General features: G+C 51.7%; 1 protein-coding gene across 3 annotated transcripts in view; it reads right to left on the bottom strand.

The window, feature by feature from the left end:
• Window positions 1-115: 115 nt before the first annotated feature.
• Window positions 116-18641, bottom strand: part of Spns2 (SPNS lysolipid transporter 2, sphingosine-1-phosphate) — a 37892-nt gene continuing 19366 nt past the window's right edge. Inside the window, exons 3-13 of one of the 3 annotated variants that reach the window (XM_087910348.1) lie at window positions 11845-11981; window positions 7550-7701; window positions 7281-7347; window positions 5861-6003; window positions 5438-5590; window positions 5157-5346; window positions 4959-5024; window positions 2821-2919; window positions 2575-2738; window positions 2025-2216; window positions 116-1581 (exon numbers count right to left, since the gene is read on the bottom strand). In XM_087910348.1, the coding sequence (XP_087766474.1) occupies window positions 1119-1581; window positions 2025-2216; window positions 2575-2738; window positions 2821-2919; window positions 4959-5024; window positions 5157-5346; window positions 5438-5590; window positions 5861-6003; window positions 7281-7347; window positions 7550-7701; window positions 11845-11981 (1826 nt within the window). In that variant the 3' untranslated portion in view covers window positions 116-1118. Of the gene's footprint in view, window positions 1582-2024; window positions 2217-2574; window positions 2739-2820; window positions 2920-4958; window positions 5025-5156; window positions 5347-5437; window positions 5591-5860; window positions 6004-7280; window positions 7348-7549; window positions 7702-11844; window positions 11982-18641 lie in introns of those variants that run through there. The other 2 variants (XM_087910347.1, XM_087910346.1) reach the window with 2 other exon arrangements.

Below are 18641 nucleotides of genomic sequence, written 5' to 3'. Positions count from 1 at the left end.
GCAGTGGGTAGATTACCAACCTTCCAGGGGCAAGGTCCATATACTGTAGGACTAGTTTCAGGCTTAGATACTCAGTTCTGTCCCTCCCCAGGCTGTTCCAATGGAGAGCCACGAAAACATTTAAATAGGTTTATTTCTTCATTTACAAGAGGAATATATATTTGGCTTCTCTCTTAAGACTCTGAGATTCACAATCAGCAGCTCTAAAAAATAAAGGAGCGGTTCAGCTTCCGGAAGGAAGAGGAGGCAACACTTGGACCTGGTTCTTGTACAACAAGAAAACATTGCTGGGGCCCCTGCTGGGGTTAGGGTGGGAGCCAGCCTGGTCATAAGGGATAGCACCCCCTGCCCACCCACATCCAAACCCCCAGGGTGCCCCAGAGCTTGGGTGGCGTGGGTACCACTAACACCACTGAAGCCACAGCCAGCAAGTGGGGGATGGCCACAGGAACTGTTGTCCAAGCTGGTTCTGGACGTTTCCTGTAGGTTACAATGGTACCCCAGGACCAGAACCACCTTGACGTGCAAGGAGTGAAGCTGGGGATAAGTGTCCAGAGGTGACTAAGGTAGCTGCAGGGGAGTGAAGGGCTGTATGTGTGTAGGTGTAGGGTGATCTGTAGGTGTAGGGTGATCAAAGGCTGAGGTGAAGGCCTGCCCCCCCTCCCCAGGCAGTTGGGGTATGATACCTACAGGCACTGGTGGGCAATCTCCAGCAGTTTCATACCCAAGCCAAGAAGCAATGTGAACAGCTGCTTAGGTACAGCTTTCAGCAGCCAAATCTGAATCTGACTCATTGAAAAGGTCATCCTGTAAGGGAGTGGCTTCTGGGCAACAGCAGGAGTTGGTGGGGGAGGGTGAGGAAGTAGGTTCCTAAGGTTGCAGGGCCTTCACCCCTAGTGCTGCAGCTTCCTTTAATAAGGGGTGGTCCCACCTTGGAAAAATTGGGCAAAGAACCAGCTGAAGACAGCAGAGGCAGTATCTATTCTCCTGGGTGACTGTCCCAGCCAGGGAGCATCCAGCAGTAGGTACCCAGCTCCATGTGTCAGGCTGAATTTGATGGCCCCCAGGTCAGAGCCTAAGGATGGGGAAATGGTCCTCCAGAGGCTTTGTGGGGGACCTCAGAACCAGAACTGAGGGCCTGAGACTTGGGCCATGTCTTCTGTGTACAGTCTAGGACTTGTTTCTTCAAAGCCATGGAGGGTGCCTTGCAAGGCACACAATGAAGGAAGCTCCAGCTCCTTGGCCCCACTGTCTAGGGAGGATAGGGGCTCTCTCAAGATATTATGAGCTAAGGGCGCACCAGGCTTTCCCCAAATACCTAGTGCAGGCTCGTTTCTCTCTTGGACTTTCAGCCCCCAACCAGGTCTTGAATTGTGTTCAACTGAGTGGCTCCAGCACACACAGCCCTCCATGTTAACTGAGGATGCAGCTTCTTCGAGATAGGGCCGCTCAGTCCTGGGCCAACGAGGGTGAGTACCCAGCTGTGAGTCACATGGGTAGCTTTGGGACAGTCCTGCAGGTCCAGGATGCTGGAGGACCTCTCCCAATCTAAACTGCAGATCATTGCTGTCCCAGCTGCACCTGTGGGAAGGGGTCGGGTCAGGTGGAGCTTTGGAAATTGTTCCAAAGCTGGCTTCCTTAGCTACCACTGTTGTGGTACTGGAGGCTATGACCCGTGTTTTACATTGACAGGAAGCTTTAGTTTCCAAGGGCTAGGCCACTGGGAAGGTCAGGGTGGGAGCTGTATACTGACACATCTAGGAGGATTTAGGAGGACAGCAGGAGTTTCTGGCAAGTTCCAGGCCTGACCTATGCTCTCAGCCCTCCTAGGGAAGGGAGGGCACTGATTTACTGGAAGAAGCCAGCTCCCACAGCTCTACAGATTCCATGTCAACATCTCAGAAGGAAGAGGGCAGACCCGGGGCAGTGGGGAATCTGCTCAGGAAGGAGAGGGTTCAGAAGGTGTTTTGTTCCCTGTTTCTTTGTGGCCAGTCCTCCCACAGGGCCTTCTGGCCTGCACTCACCACCTCAGACTTTCACGGATGCAGGCGGCATCACCAGCTGGTTCACCCTGAGGGAGAGACGGGCGGGGGTCAGGGTGGCACATCAGCGGGGACTGGGCCCAGGCACGGCTCTGGCACATCGCATCACTGGGGCCGGCAGACCGGAGGCGCTGGGCAGGGACCTCGTCAGCCCCAGGGGGAGGTGGGAAAGCCCAGGGGTAGGGAGAGGAGAAAGAAAGGAATAGAGAAAAGAGGAGAAAGAAGTCAGAAAATAAGAGGAGAAAGAAATGAGGCTCCCAGCTCTAAAACCCTATTTACTCCAGAGGGGGAAAAAATCATTCCTAGAACTACCGAAGAAAGGCCTGGCATCTGCCAGCCTGGCTACAGTGGGTAGGGCTCACAAAATACTGCTGGGGGCATGAGAAGACTCAGCCAAATATAGAGCTGGTCCTGGCCTCCAGCAGGTCACCCAGCCATAAAGGTACAAAGTAGCCCACTGTCTCCTCCACCCTTGTCTCAGAGAGCTGTCACAGTCCCTGCTTCCCAGCACGCCCACCCTCACCCTACTCACTGCTGTTCAGCCTTGGCACGGTCACTGAGGAAGAAGAGAGCAGTGGCAAGGAAGAACATGCCACCTAGGACCACAACAAAAGGGCACAGCATGAGGGCATAGCCCAGGCTCAGAAACTCCCAGAGTGGGGAGTCCTTGGTGCTCTGGCGGATAAGGTCCGAGATCTGTGGGGATTGGGGTACAGGTATCAGGACATGACTATCTTCTGTGCCCCACCCAAGGCAGACCCCACCCTCAGCTACTCACAAAGCCAATGAGGTAGGGGCTTCCAGCATCCCCCAACAGATGGGAGGTGAAGCTCTGCAAGGCCACAGCAGTGGCTCGTCGGGTAGGGATAACCACATACTGCAGGAGAAAGGACAGGTCAGTGCCAGAAGGATATGATATTTCTGAAAACCTCACAGCCTCAGTTTTCTGTCCTGGTAGATCCTCCCACCCAGCCCTGTACTTCCCTACCCACCATGTAGGCATGGCCTCTTCTGCATCTGCCCCTCCTGTCTGGAGCCTTGAAGCTCCCACACACAGCTTCAGGCTCCATCACCCCAATGGCTCTGACAGGCCCCAGACCTCAGCCTTGGTGATGGGAATCTGTACCTCCGTCCCCACTACATTCAGTCATGGAACACAACTTCAGTATCAGTTGGCACAGGTCTTCCAAGGCCAGAGTTCTTGGAGCATGGAGGACCTGAGCTAACAGACCCAGAGGCACTTCTCTTTCTTTTTTAAAGATACGGCCTTACTGTTTGACCCAGGCTGACCTCAACTTGCTATGCTCCTGGAGAGAACCCTCATTTCTGAGGGATCACATGTGGAGTTGGGCAACTCTAGACATAGGAGTCTGGACTCTAGGCTTCCTGCCCTCCCCTTTCATAAGCTAAACACCTGGCTGGATTCCCCTCCATGAAGATTTAGAAAGGCTGAGGCTGGCTGAAGTGGTGAGGATATGAACTAGAGTCCTACCCCAAAGAGCCTCTACTTGAACTCAAGCACCCTGACACCAGAGTCTAAGAGCCGCTGGGTCCCAGTCACCCTGAACCAGACAGACCAGGCTCTGACCTCACTTGAAGACAGGTGGGCAAGACTAGGACAGCCAGAACCAGGTGGCCCTTCCCTGAGCTCCAGCTACCCACACTGTCCACGACTCCTGTCATTCTGGACAGCAGGAGCAGCCAGCATCCTCACTGGTGGTGAGGAGACGGAGGGATCTGGATCCAAGGATATTGCATGGCCCCATTTCCAACACTAATTAGTCACTTAGTTGGGACACTTAATAAAACTGGGACATGATTTCCCTGGGACCCAGACAGCTCTCAGGGGCTGCTGGGGGTGGGGGTTGCCAGGGGAGGGCATGCTGCCCAGCACCGAAGACTCTTGATTCAGTCTTGCCACCGTTATGTAGTGACCGACTCCTGCCCCTGTTCTTGCCCGGTCCCTTGTTGAGGCACTTAGTGGAGGCCTCCCCCCACTTCTGCATAATGCATGAATGGGCAGAGAACAGACGCACTGCTGGGGGACACAGGTATTTGAGAAAACATAAGGGTGGAGCAAGGCAGGCTTCCTGAATGGGAGGGACTACAGAGGGCCCCAGACTCTGGCCTGTGGTCTAAGCACCAGTCCCTAAGCTAATAAATACCCAGGGTATTTATTCCCCTGCCTATACCTCCTATCCCTCCATCTCCAGTCCTCTGCAGTCTTCTGAGTCTGATCAGGAGGTCCCCTGAGGACCAAGGGCAGGATTCATAGTCCTGCCATCTCCACCCCCACTTCACTCAGAGCTATAAGTCACTAGGCCCACAGCCCCTCCCCTGTTCTCCTGTCCCCACCCAGGAACACAAGCTCAAGCAGACTACTCAGACAGCCCTTTGTCCCTGGCCTGCTTGCTGGTCTGGAGGCCATTGTTGGTCCCGTAAAGACAGCCTCTGTTTGTCCAGTCAGCCGCAGGCACTCGGCCGGCACGCCTGGGATCCAGCCTAGGACCCAGCCTGAGCTGGCAAAGCAGAATGCGAGGACACTCAACTCCAGAGGGAGGAGTGCTGGCAGGCAGCACCACCTCAGTGCCAGCCTGGCACTACCAGCCTCCTAGCCACAAACCTGAAACTGGAGACAACCCTGCCCCTGCACCCCAACATCTAACTGCCTGCTCTCCTAGCCACAAACTGGCAATTGGAGACAATCCTGCCCCTGTACCATCTACCTGCTCAACCCTGTTTGCAGGCTCTTCCCAGATCTGACCCCCATGTATCTCTGAGCCACTCCCTGCCACTGGGTTCACCTCTCCCACTAACAAGTGATGTTAACACTTCACTTACCCACCCAAACTACCCCAATGAAATTTAGAAGCATGGGTCGGTCAGCAGAAGGTGACTGTGGACTTCCTGGCTTACCATGAGGATGTCTGCAGTGATGGCCCAGTTAGAAAACAGCAGTGTCTCCCCAACAAAGATGCAGATCTATTCATAGAGAGGAAAACAACCATGAGGGGGCACAAAGGCAGAGACACAGGACCCTCCCTATGGGGACAGAGGGTCCTAGAAGTCAGACTGCAACTCTAGCCCATCTCCCCCATCCTTATAAGAACTCACATAAGCGCCCACAATGCTGGTCTTGGCAGCCACAAAGATGAGGCAGATGAAGATGGCAGATCCCAGCATGCCCACAGCACACACCAGTGGGTCAGCACGCTGAGTCCGCAGGCGGCACCAGCGAGTGGCTCCCGCACCTGTGACCACGCCCAGAAAGCCAGTAAAGCAGGTAATGGCCCCAAAGATGAGGCTGTGGGGACAAAGGACAGTAGAGTGTGATTTGATTTGAACAAGACCGTGGTCAGGGCAGAGGCACCCAGTCCCTTGCTTCCAGGCTTCACCTGTCTTTGGCGCCGCAAGGTGGGCTGTTGCACGTCTCTGCCGTCTTTTGTACAACTTGAGCACGGTGCAGATAGAGAGGAATCCACATGCCTAGGGCTCCTGTGGCGAAGGACACGGCTGAGGTGGCCAGGGAGGAAAAGACGTAACTGCGGCTGGGAAGAATCCAGGGAGGGACACTGAGTTGGCACAGCAGGCAGCCTTCACAAAGAGGCCGGGGAGTCAGCATATTCCCCCACAGTCTCCCCCAGATAGAGACTCCTCACAGGCCCAGGTGAGGAGTAGGGATGCAGGAATGATAAACTCTCAGACCAAAATATCATTCAGCACTACAGGCAGTGGAGATGACAGCTGAGTGTGGGGACTGCTTGCTTGGGGCTCTCACCCAGGCCCCCTCCTACCACGTTCCACACAATAGCACTCACTTTCGGATCAGAGCCTTCATGTCTCGGAGCCATGAGGTCCGTGCTTTGAGCTGCCCCCCAAGTTGATCAGCATGGCCTCTCTTAGTGGCTGGGACCAGGATGAGGATGAGTGTTCCCGTGATCATGCCCAGGACAGGGGATACCTGGTAGGACAGGAAATGTGGAGCTTGAGTGTCCAATAGACTCTGTGCTGACCAGGAGGGCCTGGGCAACTGTTCTTATCTGGGCTCCAAGTCCTTTTCCTAGGCTAATATTTGCCCAACTGAATAAAAGAAAGGCTGAGCAAAGTCGCTGAGGATGAGGCCAGGGAAGGGGTTAGGGGGCTCAAAGTGGACAAACCAGACCAAAGGCAGGGCAGGAAAACAGGTTCAAGGAAAACCAACAGACTTCAGGGAAGGGGGAAGTGAGGGGGGGCTCAAAAGATGAAGAATAGATGGGAAAACAAGCAGATAGATGCACATATGCATGGGTGGATGGACAAGTAGGTGAATGAGTGGGTGGGTGGCTGAATGGGTAGATAGGTAAGGAAAGAAAGACAGGTAGATGAAAAGCATAGGGAACAATGTCTTTGAGTAGAAAAATTTATTTGTAGGGGTAGAGAGCCATATACCAAATTGCCTAACCCTTGGGGCTAGGAATATTCCAAGGTGTGTCCCTCAAACACAGGCATTAGGTGGGGACTGGCCAGACAGGTGGCCTGTTCTTTACAGGCCTCTGTATGGGTTTTGGGTCTTCCTTGTGTCCAGCCTCATGTTAAGAACAGAATACACAAGGCTCCAGGCCTCTCCCTACACAGAACCAAACACCAGCCAGGAGAAAAGAGAAGCTGGCTTCCCTCAGGCCTGGGAGCTCTTCTCCATGCAAGCCCTCTACCCTATGGCTCACCACCCCCACCATGAAATTCCACGGTGGCTGCTTCCTTCCTGCTTTTGAGGAAAAAACACTTTGTCTTGAGCTTCCGTTCCTCTGAGAAACGGGGAATCTCTGTTTCCTCTGATTGCACTGTCCTAGGGCCTTGGTGAATTGCCCCAACCCTGCAACAGAACAGGAAGTGGCTCCAGACCCTAAAGGCCCCCACACAGAGGTCCCGTCCCAACCTCGCCCTAGAACAGAGCCAGGGCTGGAAGCAGGAAGCTCTGCTGTGGACCTGGAATTTCCTGATGTGGTGAGAGAATCCTCATCCTTTCCACTCCCTGGGCCTGGGCGTAGGGTTTCAACCCTGGACTGGGGCCCTGTGGGTGACAGGACTGTCTAGCTCCCCTGATACCTCAGCCTGAAATGATCTAGAGGGACAAGACCTCAGAGTCCAGGCTAGTGAGGGAGTGGGCATGGAGATTAAAGCCTGGCCTCTGGGCTGAGCCGCTCTCTGGGAACAGAGGCTGGAGTGGGGAGCCTAAAGAGGAGGGGACCTAGGCCTTACCCTCAAGGCCCAATGCCAGTCTCCAGCTGCCTGCTTCACGCTGGAACCTGTGATGTAGCCCAGGCCACTGCAGAGAAGACAGACACACGTCAGAGTGAACAGCTAGGCTGAGAGGAACGTTCGTGTTGGCCTCCCACCCAGCCAGCCTGTGGAAGAGCAGGTCTAGGAGTTCTCTACAGCTGCCTGCCTCCATGTTTGCTTAATGCAGGGTTGGTGAGTTCAAGGGGACCGTGGTGCTCTTCCCACAAATCATGGCGCCCCACACTTACCTGCCCAGTGGGATGGCAAAATAGAAGACTGAGAGCATAAGTGTGCGGGTATTCTTGGTAAATAAGTCGCCGATGATGGTGGGTGCTATGGTGGAGTAGCTGGCTTCACCGATACCTACTAACCCTCGGGACAGGACCAGCAGCCAGAAGTGCTGTGGAGGAGGACAGAGAATGCTGGAGGACCAGCCATTCCCAGGCTTGCATATCCCTATCCCATTCATTACACACTAGCCCTGGCTGGGTTCAGGAGCCCGGGGAGAGGATGGAGCCCAGGACTAGCCTCAGCAGTGACCACAACCACAGGTCACACAGGGCCCTGGGATACTCCTCAAAATGATGGATCTGACTGGGACAAATCATTCCCAGGTTGGGAGAAGACAGGGCTGTGTCTGCACAAGCACTGGGGACTATGTGCTCGGGGCACCTTGGCATCTCTGGTTCACTTTAGGATCCAGAAGTTACCTTTGCTCTGTGCCCTCCCCCAGGCAGGGAGGCTAGACCAAACCTGGTCACACTGAAGACCCAGTGTGTGAGGGGAATGGGCACAGTTGCCTAGTGGGCTCTGAGCCCCTCTCTGCTGCACACATCAAAGGCCGCAGTGGGGGGAAGGGTGTGGCCATGCCAGCTGCCAGTGGTCCAAACCCCTTTGATGTGAACCTTCCACTGACCCCCAGATGCCCAGGGCCAGAGAAGCTGGCATGGTCATGGTTTCCCTGTCCCACCCACACCACCTGTCGGGCCAGCACTGCCCATATCCAGCTCTCCCCTGCTGTCTCTGTAGTCCCTTTCCATCCATCTCCTGCCACTTCTCTGGCCCTGGATGCTGATCCTCTGCCTTGACCTTGTCTCACTCTCCCTGGTTCCTGGCATTTCTTTCCCTGTGGGTCAACTGTCTACAACCTTTCCCTATTTTTCTATTGGGTTGTCGTGTCTTTTTTGTATAGATTTATATTAGCATTTTCTACACCACAGGGCTAGATCCCTTGTTATCTGTGTCACCAGTGTTCTCAGCCGCCTTTCTCTCCTCTTTGTTTACCCAGTTTCACCATTCACAGACTTCCTGATGTCTAATTTGATGCTGTCACATCTTGTTTTTTTCCCCTCAATGTCTTGTTCAAGAAATCCTACTCCAGACTCAAAGTATAAAAACACCCTCTTCTATTTCATGTTGAAATGATTTGGGGAGAGACATCAATCCTCTTCAGCACTCTAGTATGCTAAGGTGATCCTGCTCCCTTCCCCACCTCCCACTGGCCGCCAGGTTGATGCCGTCTCTCTCCTATGCTGCACATGTAAGTACCAAGAAATAGCACTTAGTGTTCTCTCTGCCTACAACAAATAGACAGAAAGGGGGCTGCTCCACTTATTTTATTTTACCACGTGCTTCATTATTTTTTGACATATATGTGTGATGATTGACACTGACCAAGTTTATTCTTCCACTGGCTACTCAATATGAATACACCCTTGAGTAACTGTGCAGGCCCAGTGGTGGCCATTTGAGTAGTTTCCTACCTTCCTGCCTGACTTCCTGCCTGCCTTCTTCTTTGTGTTTGCACACAAGAAGTACATGTATGAGTGTGTGAAGGTACATAGAGAAGCCAGGAGTTAAATTGCTCTCCATCTTATTCTTAGAAATAGGGACACTCATTCAGTGAGCTCCTAGGAGCCAGCTGTCCCCATTCCTAGTTCCAGGGTGACAGGAGAACACAGCCACACTTGGCTTTTACTCAGGTTGCTGGAGATCAAACTCAGGGCCTCAGGCTTGCACGGCAAGCCCTCTTATCCACCAAGCCATCATTCCAACTTCTTTCTCCTTTGTTTTTTAAATATTTATTTTTCATTGTGTGCATGCATGTGTGTCTGTGAAGATGTGTGTGTGTGTGTGTACAGTGCCAGAGGCCAGAAGAAGAAGTTAGATCCCCTGGAGCTGGAGTCATAGGTGGTTGAGAGTCACCCTATGATGGGAGCTGAGAACTGAAGCTGGGTCCTCTGGAAGAGCAGTAAGTACTCTTATCCACTGAGCCATCTTCCCAGCCTCCCCAATCCCGGGAGGATCCTCAAGTCCGTTTATCCACATGCTGGAGTTTTTCTAGGCTGTGTATCTCCAGACAGAGGCTGGGACACAGTAGGGGTTTACAGGATCTTGCCATTCTGATCTCCAAAGAGGCTCCACCAATATACACTCCCACCAGCAGCAAGGCATCTCAGGATCCCCACAGCTGTACTAACACTTGGTATTGTCGGCCTCTTTAATTGTTGCCAATCTGACGGGTGTGAAATGGTGTCACATTGTTGTTTTGCTTTGCATTTCTCTGATTCCTCTGGAGGCTGAGGTATCTCTTCCTCCATTCGTTGGCCATTGGTCATGTGTCATGTTCTGGAACGCCTTAACAACCCTTTGTTTACTTTCCTAGCATTATTGTCTTTCTCTTGTTCTTTATAGTTTAGTTTAGGTTTCTATCCTGCTTTGGTTTTTCACTTCCCCATCTGTAGTTTATTCTGCACCATGGTTGACATAGTACCCTTTTCCCTGGAGCTACTGGTGAGAGATGAACCCTAGGCCAGCACTGGCTCCCCACTCCCCGGGGCCTTGCTTCATGCCCCTTGGCTGCTTTAGTCAGAATGGCCATTGTTTTGACAACTGATAGGGCAAATCCCATTCACTGTTATCTTTCACATTGTTCTTGTCTGTTTAGAGCATTTTCTCTGCCAAATTAACTTTAAAATCACATTGCCAATGTCCCCCAAAAGCCCCTATGGGGCTTGAATGGTGATCACAATGAGTTTACAAAACAAGCTAAAACCAGTCTGTCTGTTTCTCTTTGCCTCTGCTCCTCTCTTTTCTCCTACACAGAAGGCATCAAGGCCTAGACTCATTCATTGATCAGCCCCAGCAGCAGTCCCAGGGGCCCAGCCAGGGGCAGGGCAAGGCACAGAGGGCTCTGAAGGCTCCTAGCTTTGTTTCCATGGTGACGACCAGGCTTAACCCTGGACTGGGTCTGGAATTGCCTTGGACCTGACCCACCTCCCCAAGCAAAGTTAGCTCCTGCAGACCTATCTGGTCCATCAGGTAGCATCTGGCTCCTCCTTGTCCTTCAGACTCTTCCAAAGCCCAGCACTGCCACAGGAGGAAGGACTGGGCCTTAGGCCTGGCACGCAAGGTCTTTCTTGACCTGGTCTCTTCTCTCCTTTCCAGCCATGACACCCTTCTCTTTCTCTCAACACAATCCATTATCTCTGCATCTTGGGTATTGACTCCTGCCTGTGCCAGCTTCACCATTAAGTTCTGGCTTCTCAGCCATCTCTGCTAGAGCCATGTGTCACCTCCTCCAGGCAGCCTTCCTGGAACCCATGGACCACAAGGGCCAGTTCCTCTTCAGTGTTCAGCACTTTGGACAGCTTGAAGGCTATGATTCTGAAGCTCCTGTGCCACATTTCCACCCTCCTCTCTCAAGGGCAGGGATAGACAGACAGCTCTTAAGGATGTTGGTTCTACTTCCATCGCTCTCCACAGATGATATCCCATGGCTGACTGCTCCTAGCCATGAGAAGTTCACTGCCCTCATGAGACAACACAGGCCTCTTGGAGAGAATGAACAGATAAGAGGATTTGCTGGACACTGGCCATGCTCCACAGCTGGACATTCACCAACTCAGTTGCTTCTCACAGAGAACCAGCCCAGATAGGACTATTCCCATTTTAACAATGAAGAAACTGAGGCTCAGAGAAGTAAAGTGCATTTCTCTGGGTCACAAAGCTGAGTGGGCAACAAAGTTGGGATATTCAAACCCTGGACTGTGAAAATCAAGGGTATTTCTTAAAATACCTTAATGCTGAATTGACACGTGCCTTCCTGGGACTTGGATTCAAGGAGTTAGCTAGTCATGAAAGAGCAAACTGAACCAGAAACAGAGAAAGTCAGAGACTAGCCTAGGTTTGCACAGCAAGACAACTGGGGGGAGGGGGAGGGACAGGGCTGGAAGCCAAGGCCCTTACATCTAGGGCAGACTTATTCCCTGTGCCTGACATTCTGCCAGGCTATAGGCTGCTCAGAGAGTCAAGTTGCCACGCTGGGCTGCAAGCCTTGTAGTCCAGGTCAGTACAGAGGAGGCCCTGTCTGCAGGACTGGTTTATAATTGAATCTAAAGATACCTGCTATGGCTTTGCCTTGAGGGTGAAGCTCAGGAGCAGGCCTCAGTCTACAGGAGTGCAGACCAGCCTTCCTTGAGGAACCTGTACACTGGACATGACGGTGGCGCTAGTAAGCAGGAGAACCATGGGGGTACCTCACCTGCTGAGGAATGAAAGAGCTAGAGAAGGTGACGGCCGACCAGAAGAAGATGCCACAGCTGAGGATCACCTTCCTATTGAATCGGTCACCCAGGTAGCCGAAGATGGGGGCAGCCACCATGAAGCTGCAGATGAACACTGTGGAAAGAAGAGAGGAGAACTGGAGGGTGTGCAGGTCCTGGCTAAGGCCAAGTGCAGTGAGACATAGCTGAGCCTGGCTCCAGCTAGAGGAAGTAGCCCTGGGAGAACAACGTCAATGCCTGGCATCCAGAGCGGGCAGGAGAATACATGGGGTTACATGAGGCTCCATGTCTTCTATCACCGCCAGCTTATTCCATGCCTTGGAATACTCGTTCACACAGAGTGCCAGCCCAAGGCGTACCACCACACCTCCAAGAGCTTCCCACCTCACAGATGAGGTCAAGAGTCAGAGGGAAAGTGACTTGCCAAGGCCCTCCAGGTAGAAATGGGCCTTTGTCTGCCTAGCCCCAGAGCTTGAGTTCCTTAGGTTTTGCCATTTAGGTTTACTTGCTTGCTTTTTGAGACAAGGTTTCCCATAGCCCAAGCTGGCCAGAACTTTGCTACATAGCCAAGGATGACTTTGAACTTTGGATTCTACCACCCTCTATTTCTCAAGTTCTAGGATTTCAGGCATGCACCACCATACCTAGTGTATGTACTGCTGGGGATCAAACCCAGGGTCTTACGTACACTAGGCAAGCGCTCTACCAACCAACTACATTCCTAGCCCACACTGTTTTGAGACAAACTCTTACTATGTAGCCCTGGCTGGATTGGAGGACCATGCTATGAAGACCAGGCTGGCCTCAAACACACAGAGTTCTTCCTGCCTCTGCCTCCCGACTGCTGGTATTAAAAATGTGCACCACCGTGCCTGACTTGCATTGCTTCCTATATTATTCTTGAGAGAGGGGATGGAGAGATGGCTCAGAGGTCAAGAGCAATTCTTATTTTTGCAGAAGACTCAGGTTCAGTTCCCAGCACCCACGCGGTGGCTCACAAGTGTCTACAACTCCAGTTCCAGGGGCTCTGATGCCCCTTCTGATCTCTATAGTCACCAAGCACTCGTGCAGTGCTTGCACATGCAGAGAAACATTCATACACATAAAAATTTTAAAAATCCTCTACAAGTACTTAAGAGAAAGAGAGGTCAGAGAGGGTAAGGGATCTGGTACCTACAGTCATGCACCAAATCAGGGCAAACTTAAGCCTGGAACTCCAGGTCTTACCATCAGCCAGGTCACTCAGCCCCCCTTACTCCCAGCAAGAACATTGGAAACCCTGCCATTCACTTCTTCACTCACGCATGCGTGCACTCTCTCATTCAGAAAGTAGGGGGAGGGACGTGTCTCGGTGACTGTCCTAATTGCTGTGAACAGACATTGTGACAAAGGCAAATTTAGAGGGCGAGTTTTAGAGGGTAAGTCCATGACCAACCATCATGGTGGGGAGTGTGGCAGCAGGCAGGCAGGCATGATGCTGGAGCAGTAACTGAGAGTTTACATCTCATCCAAAGGTTGGAGGCAAAGAGGGAGCTAACTGGGATGGTATAGGCTTTTGAAACCTTAAGGCCCACCCCTATGTCACACCTCCTCCAAGGACACTCCTCCTAACCAAGCACTCAAATCCATGAATCTGTGGGACCATCTTCATTCAAAACACCACACTTTATAAGTTGCCTTGGTCATGGTGTCTCTCTATCACAGCAACAGAATAGTAACTAAGACAGGACATCTACAATGTACTAACATTAGGTGTCTGGGATTCATGGGTGAATGAACATGAGAGTCCTGCCTGCTTAGGAGTTACATTCTAAGGAAGAAAAACACATAGATAACACAATAGCAGTGATAATTAACAAGCTGTGTAAGACGGTGAGGAATACCAGGGAGGATCAAAGGGCAGGGACAGGAGATTAGAGTTCGGGAAGTTTCATCTCGGCAAAGACCTGCAGGAGGCAAGAAAACATTTACAGAAATACTGCCGGGAGCAGGCAGGAGTGCACTTAGCATATCTGAGGAGCAGGAAAGAGGCCAGAGTGACTGCAGCAAAAGGACAGAGTGGGGAGGGATGGAAGACAAGGTTGAGAGGCCAGATGGAGTGGGATCCTCCATGGAAAGTCAGGAGGGTGCAGACCTCCTGGTTTTGTTTTGCTAGGACCAGAGCATGGTACAGAATCTTGTGGGATTTGGAGAGAAGGCCATATCTTGTTGGTGATGGGAGGGACTTGGCGTTTCAGCTGAATTAAAGGGGCTCAGGTAAGGCAGGTAGAGGCCAACCACATAGCAAGGCAGCTCCCTCTGTCCCATGGAAGGCTGACCCACTGCCAGCAGGCAGATGGCCAGACAACACCGGCCTCTGCCCACTGGACTCATGTGTGCATGGCTTAGCAGCCCCTGGGGAGGCAGCGGTTAGGAGGGAGGGAAGAGTAGTAAAGAGAGGAGGGCCGTGAGCAAGGCAAGGTGGGTTGTGGAGAGGACATGAAGGACCCTTCTCTCTTTTGAACTTGAAAACACAGGACACAGGACCTAGTAAGTCAGATCTGTAACCTAGGCTTTGAGCAGAATCAGTCCATGGGCCTCAGAGACACCCTGCCCAGGGTTCAAGCCCAGCTCTGCACCTTCTGAGCTAAGACCCTTTGCCAGGTCACATCTATGTCCCAGCTTCATTGGTGCACTGGTAAATGTGTAAAAACAGGTTCTCTAAAAAGGGGCAGAGGAGGGGACCCGTGATGCCTGGAGATTGAGCACCTCCATAGTCTAAACACTCTCACCTAGCTGAAGCCAAGCCACCAAAGAGACGTGAAGCTCTGAGCTTAATACCTTCTCAACCACAGGCGTTTCCACCGTTTAGTTAAAAGGAGTTTACCTCAAGCACACTGATAATACCGTGATGTAGGAAAGTAATTAGGAAGTGATGACTTCTGAGCATTTATCTGCTTCTTTTAATACAAATCACTCAGTTGTAAGTTTATATAATTTAGTTCTGAACAATGGCTGTGTCTAACAAGCAGCTCACACAATTCCTAAAGATTTAACAATCGGCTTTCATGAGCCAGGCTGAGCCAGCTCCCCACGCCAACTTCCTCATCTGTAAAATGAAGATAAAAATAGCTGCTGCTCTGGGTGGCTTGAGTATTGGATGAGGCAGTGCGGGGGAAGGTGCTTCACGCCCTGCCCGCCTGGGTCAACAAGGCTCTTGTTTACACTAGCCAGGGCCAATATTATTTCCTTACATCTACAGAAAGAATGCTTTCTTGTCAACCCCGCCTCCTAAGATCTGCCCCAGATCAGATCAGGATGTGGACAAGGAAAAGCTTAGTCGCAAAGGGCTCACGCGTGTTTAGGAGAAGAGGAACAACTGCCGGCTGTCTGCCTGTCTGAGCTGGGTGGGGAGTGGGCAGAGAAAATCAGAGTAAGAGACGCCTCTTGTCTGGCCAAAGTGCAAGTCCACCCATGAGTGGCACAACTCGATGTATTTAAAGCCTGGGAGCCGGGCTGGAGAGATGGCTCAGAGGTTAAGAGCATTGCCTGCTCTACCAAAGGTCCTGAGTTCAATTCCTGGCAACCACATGGTGGCTCACAACCATCTGTAATGAGGTCTGGTGCCCTCTTCTGGCCTGCAGACATACACACAGACAGAATATTGTATACATAATAAATAAATATATTAAAAAAAAAAAAAAGCCTGGGAGCCAATAAGGAGTACCAAATCTTGGTGGTGTCAAAGCAGGCAATAAAATATGCCTAGGAGTTCACCGTGACGATAACACTTTATACATAGATATGTGTGTGCATGTATGTGTGTATACATATACACATGCATATATGCATATATAAACTTTATATTATGTAAACTTCAAGTCTTCTAATCACATTGTATGATGGTTAATGAAGCATGATGCTTATTGTCAATAACGTCTGCAGTTGTCATTGATGGATCACTTATTATAGGCCAGGCCCTGGACACATTCTTGGCATATGTATTTATTTTCTCAGTCAGATTCTTGCTATTAATTTCATCTTACAGAGGACACGACCGGCTGAACGAAGTGATGTCACAGGGCAAGTGTGTGGCTGAGCCAGAATTAAACCTCAGTTTAGCCGACTCGAAAGTCCTTGCTCTAAATCACATCACTCACTGCCAGACTAGGAAGGAGATGGTCCCCACAAATGCCCCTGAGGTCAGAGAATGCTCAGGGTGTACTACAACAGCAGGAGACGGGTCAGACTGCAGTCTGAGAAGAAGGCCATGGAGGACTAAGGGTCTCTAGACACAACTAGGCTGGCCCCATCCCCCCTCTGTGAGGAGGAGGAGCCTTTGGAAAAGCTCCCATTGGATGACTGAAGGAAACTGAAGCAGGCACCCAGGCCTAGGTCACATCACACTGTCTTCAACAGGGTAGATTCCTGGTTTGCCCACCCCTGACGTTTTGCTCATGCGGTAGACAGGAACACCAGGGCTGGGTAGACTTCCGTAGGCAGCAGTACACCTGTCCTCATGCCAGTCCAGCCTGCCAGTCCCCCGAGCTCCTCCTCCATCAGAAAACTTGAGTCCTATTTTTCTGTACACACATTACAGCTGGGGCCACAGAGGCCCCAAAGGGTAGGGGAACACACCCTGAATGACGTAGCAAGCTCGACTGGGACCTCAGTGACTTCCCCTTAGGAGCAAAGGAATCCAGGGTCAGGAATGTGTCGGGTCATTTTTGCAACCTCATCCCTCAAGCTCCTCCTAGCTCTCAGGGGGCATCACTGGTCAGCGGCAGGCTTTGCACATTGTCAGGATAGGGACAGGAGGAACAGCCCAGGCAAAGGCCTGGACAGTGAACTGTGTCCCTTGGGAACAATGGGCACTGAGAGGCCATTACAAAGCCAGCAGGCTGCTCTGCTGGAAATAAAGACCAGCAACAACTGGAAGCTTCCTGTGCCTTCCACCTCTGCCCCATGGTCTTTGTGGGAGGAGAGCTTTCAGACCAGACTGGCTGCCCTGCCCCCAACCTCAACGTAGGCAGAGAGGCTTTCCCGGCAGTTCCCGCATTCAGGAGGACATCCTGTGGCCAGGGTGTGGGGAAGACCTCACTCAGCTCACGCTTGCTGAGCCCACAGGTCTCGGACAATGGAGCTGTAGGGCAAGGAGCCAGGCAGAGGGGGCAGGGTACCCGGACTGCTGCTGATGGGAGGAGTCTAGCTCAGATTCAGAACTCAGGCGCCAAGCTTCACTCTCTCTCCTTCACAGAGCTGGCTCAAGGCCATCAGAAAAAATGGAAGGGAGCCTAGAGGTAGGGGGATGTGGGTGAGAGGGGTGCCAGGCATCATGGATGATGCGTGTAGCCTTAGCACTCAAGAGATTGAAGCAGGAGGATTGCATGTTTGAAACCAATTTGTGCTACATAGCAGGTTCCAGGCCAGCCTGAGATACATAGCAAGACCTTGTTTCAAAGCAAAATGAAAAGTACTTAGGACATGGCTCAGTGGCAGAGCACTTACCTAGCCAGTGCTAGGTCCTGGTTTTGATCCCCAGTATCACAAAGAGAAATAAAACAGATGTCCGGCTGAATGACTAAAGTGTTACCTCTTGGGCTCACTCAGTGTGCTAATATTCAAAACGTGGGAGCCTCACAGGGGATCTGCATGCTGACAGGCAACCACAACTGTATCCTTATCCATGGTAGGAGATGCCACGCTCACTATACATGGGACCTTCCTGACCAGAGAAAGTGGCATCAGAGTAGGAGACAGCAAGGTGGTTGCTAGGGGAGTCGCTGTGACCATGGAGTCTATCTCCTGCCCCTGCCTGGCCTGGCTGAATCAGGGCTATGTTTCCCCAGTCCAAATTCCAGCTGATTGCTATTTCAGGAAGACACACAACCCTCCACATCCTGTGGGCAGGGAGGAAGCTCAGACAGATGTGGGCAGCCTCTGCCATCCAGGCACAACCCAGGCCACCCTAGCCAACGGGGTAGACACAGGACATACATGGCTCCACTGGTGGCATCTGGGATCTCTCCACATTCAGCCCTCAGACAGGAAGAATCCACCACTGCCCTCTTTACGCTCTACTTTGGACAGAGAACGTGGGCTGGCCTCTCCAGCCACAGGTGGGTGGCTTCTTGGGCCTCCTTTGGACAGCAGTCTCTGGGACGGTGGCTGTGGGGCTGCGCAGCTTTGCCTGTGGAACCTAAGTCTGCTAGAGCAGAGTGTGTTGCTGGGCTGATCAAGATGGAAGAGGAGCAAGACACTGTCTAGTTTCAGTCTGAGCCATCTCTTCCTCCAATCCTACCCCACTTCCTGTGGCCCCACAAACTCAAGCCCTGTGTAGCCTCCAGCCTCCTCTGCCATCCATTCCTGCACTAGGTAACAGCGTGAACTTCGGGGACTGCCCTGCTCGCAAGTCCTTTCCTGGCTCCCCATTGCTCCAAGACAAATCCAGGAACCTTAGCCCAGCCTTGAAGCCCTTCTCAGGAATGTCCTACTGGTTCTTCTGCCTCCTCTTCCTCCATTCTCCCCATACCGAGCTTATGGCTGACCAATAACAGGTCACAAAGACCAGGTAACATCACAAACAACCATCACACCCACTGTCCTTTCCCTATGCTGATTCCCTCAGATCCATCTTTAAATTTGTTTATTTTCTCTTCATCTAGGTCTAGTTTATTCGTTAATTTATCTGTCACTTTATTTTACACTTTTTAAATTTTCTAAAAGTTTCATATATTTTAAACATTCTTTTATTATCTTTTTACTGTGTGCTATTCTTTTTTATTTGTTTGTTTGT

The sequence above is a fragment of the Myodes glareolus genome, chromosome 9, assembly GCF_982192425.1.
Source record: "Myodes glareolus chromosome 9, mMyoGla1.1, whole genome shotgun sequence".
Lineage (NCBI taxonomy): Eukaryota > Metazoa > Chordata > Mammalia > Rodentia > Cricetidae > Myodes > Myodes glareolus.
The sequence above is the reverse complement of the archived record's forward strand: the minus strand, read 5'-3'. Positions and strand labels throughout refer to the sequence as shown.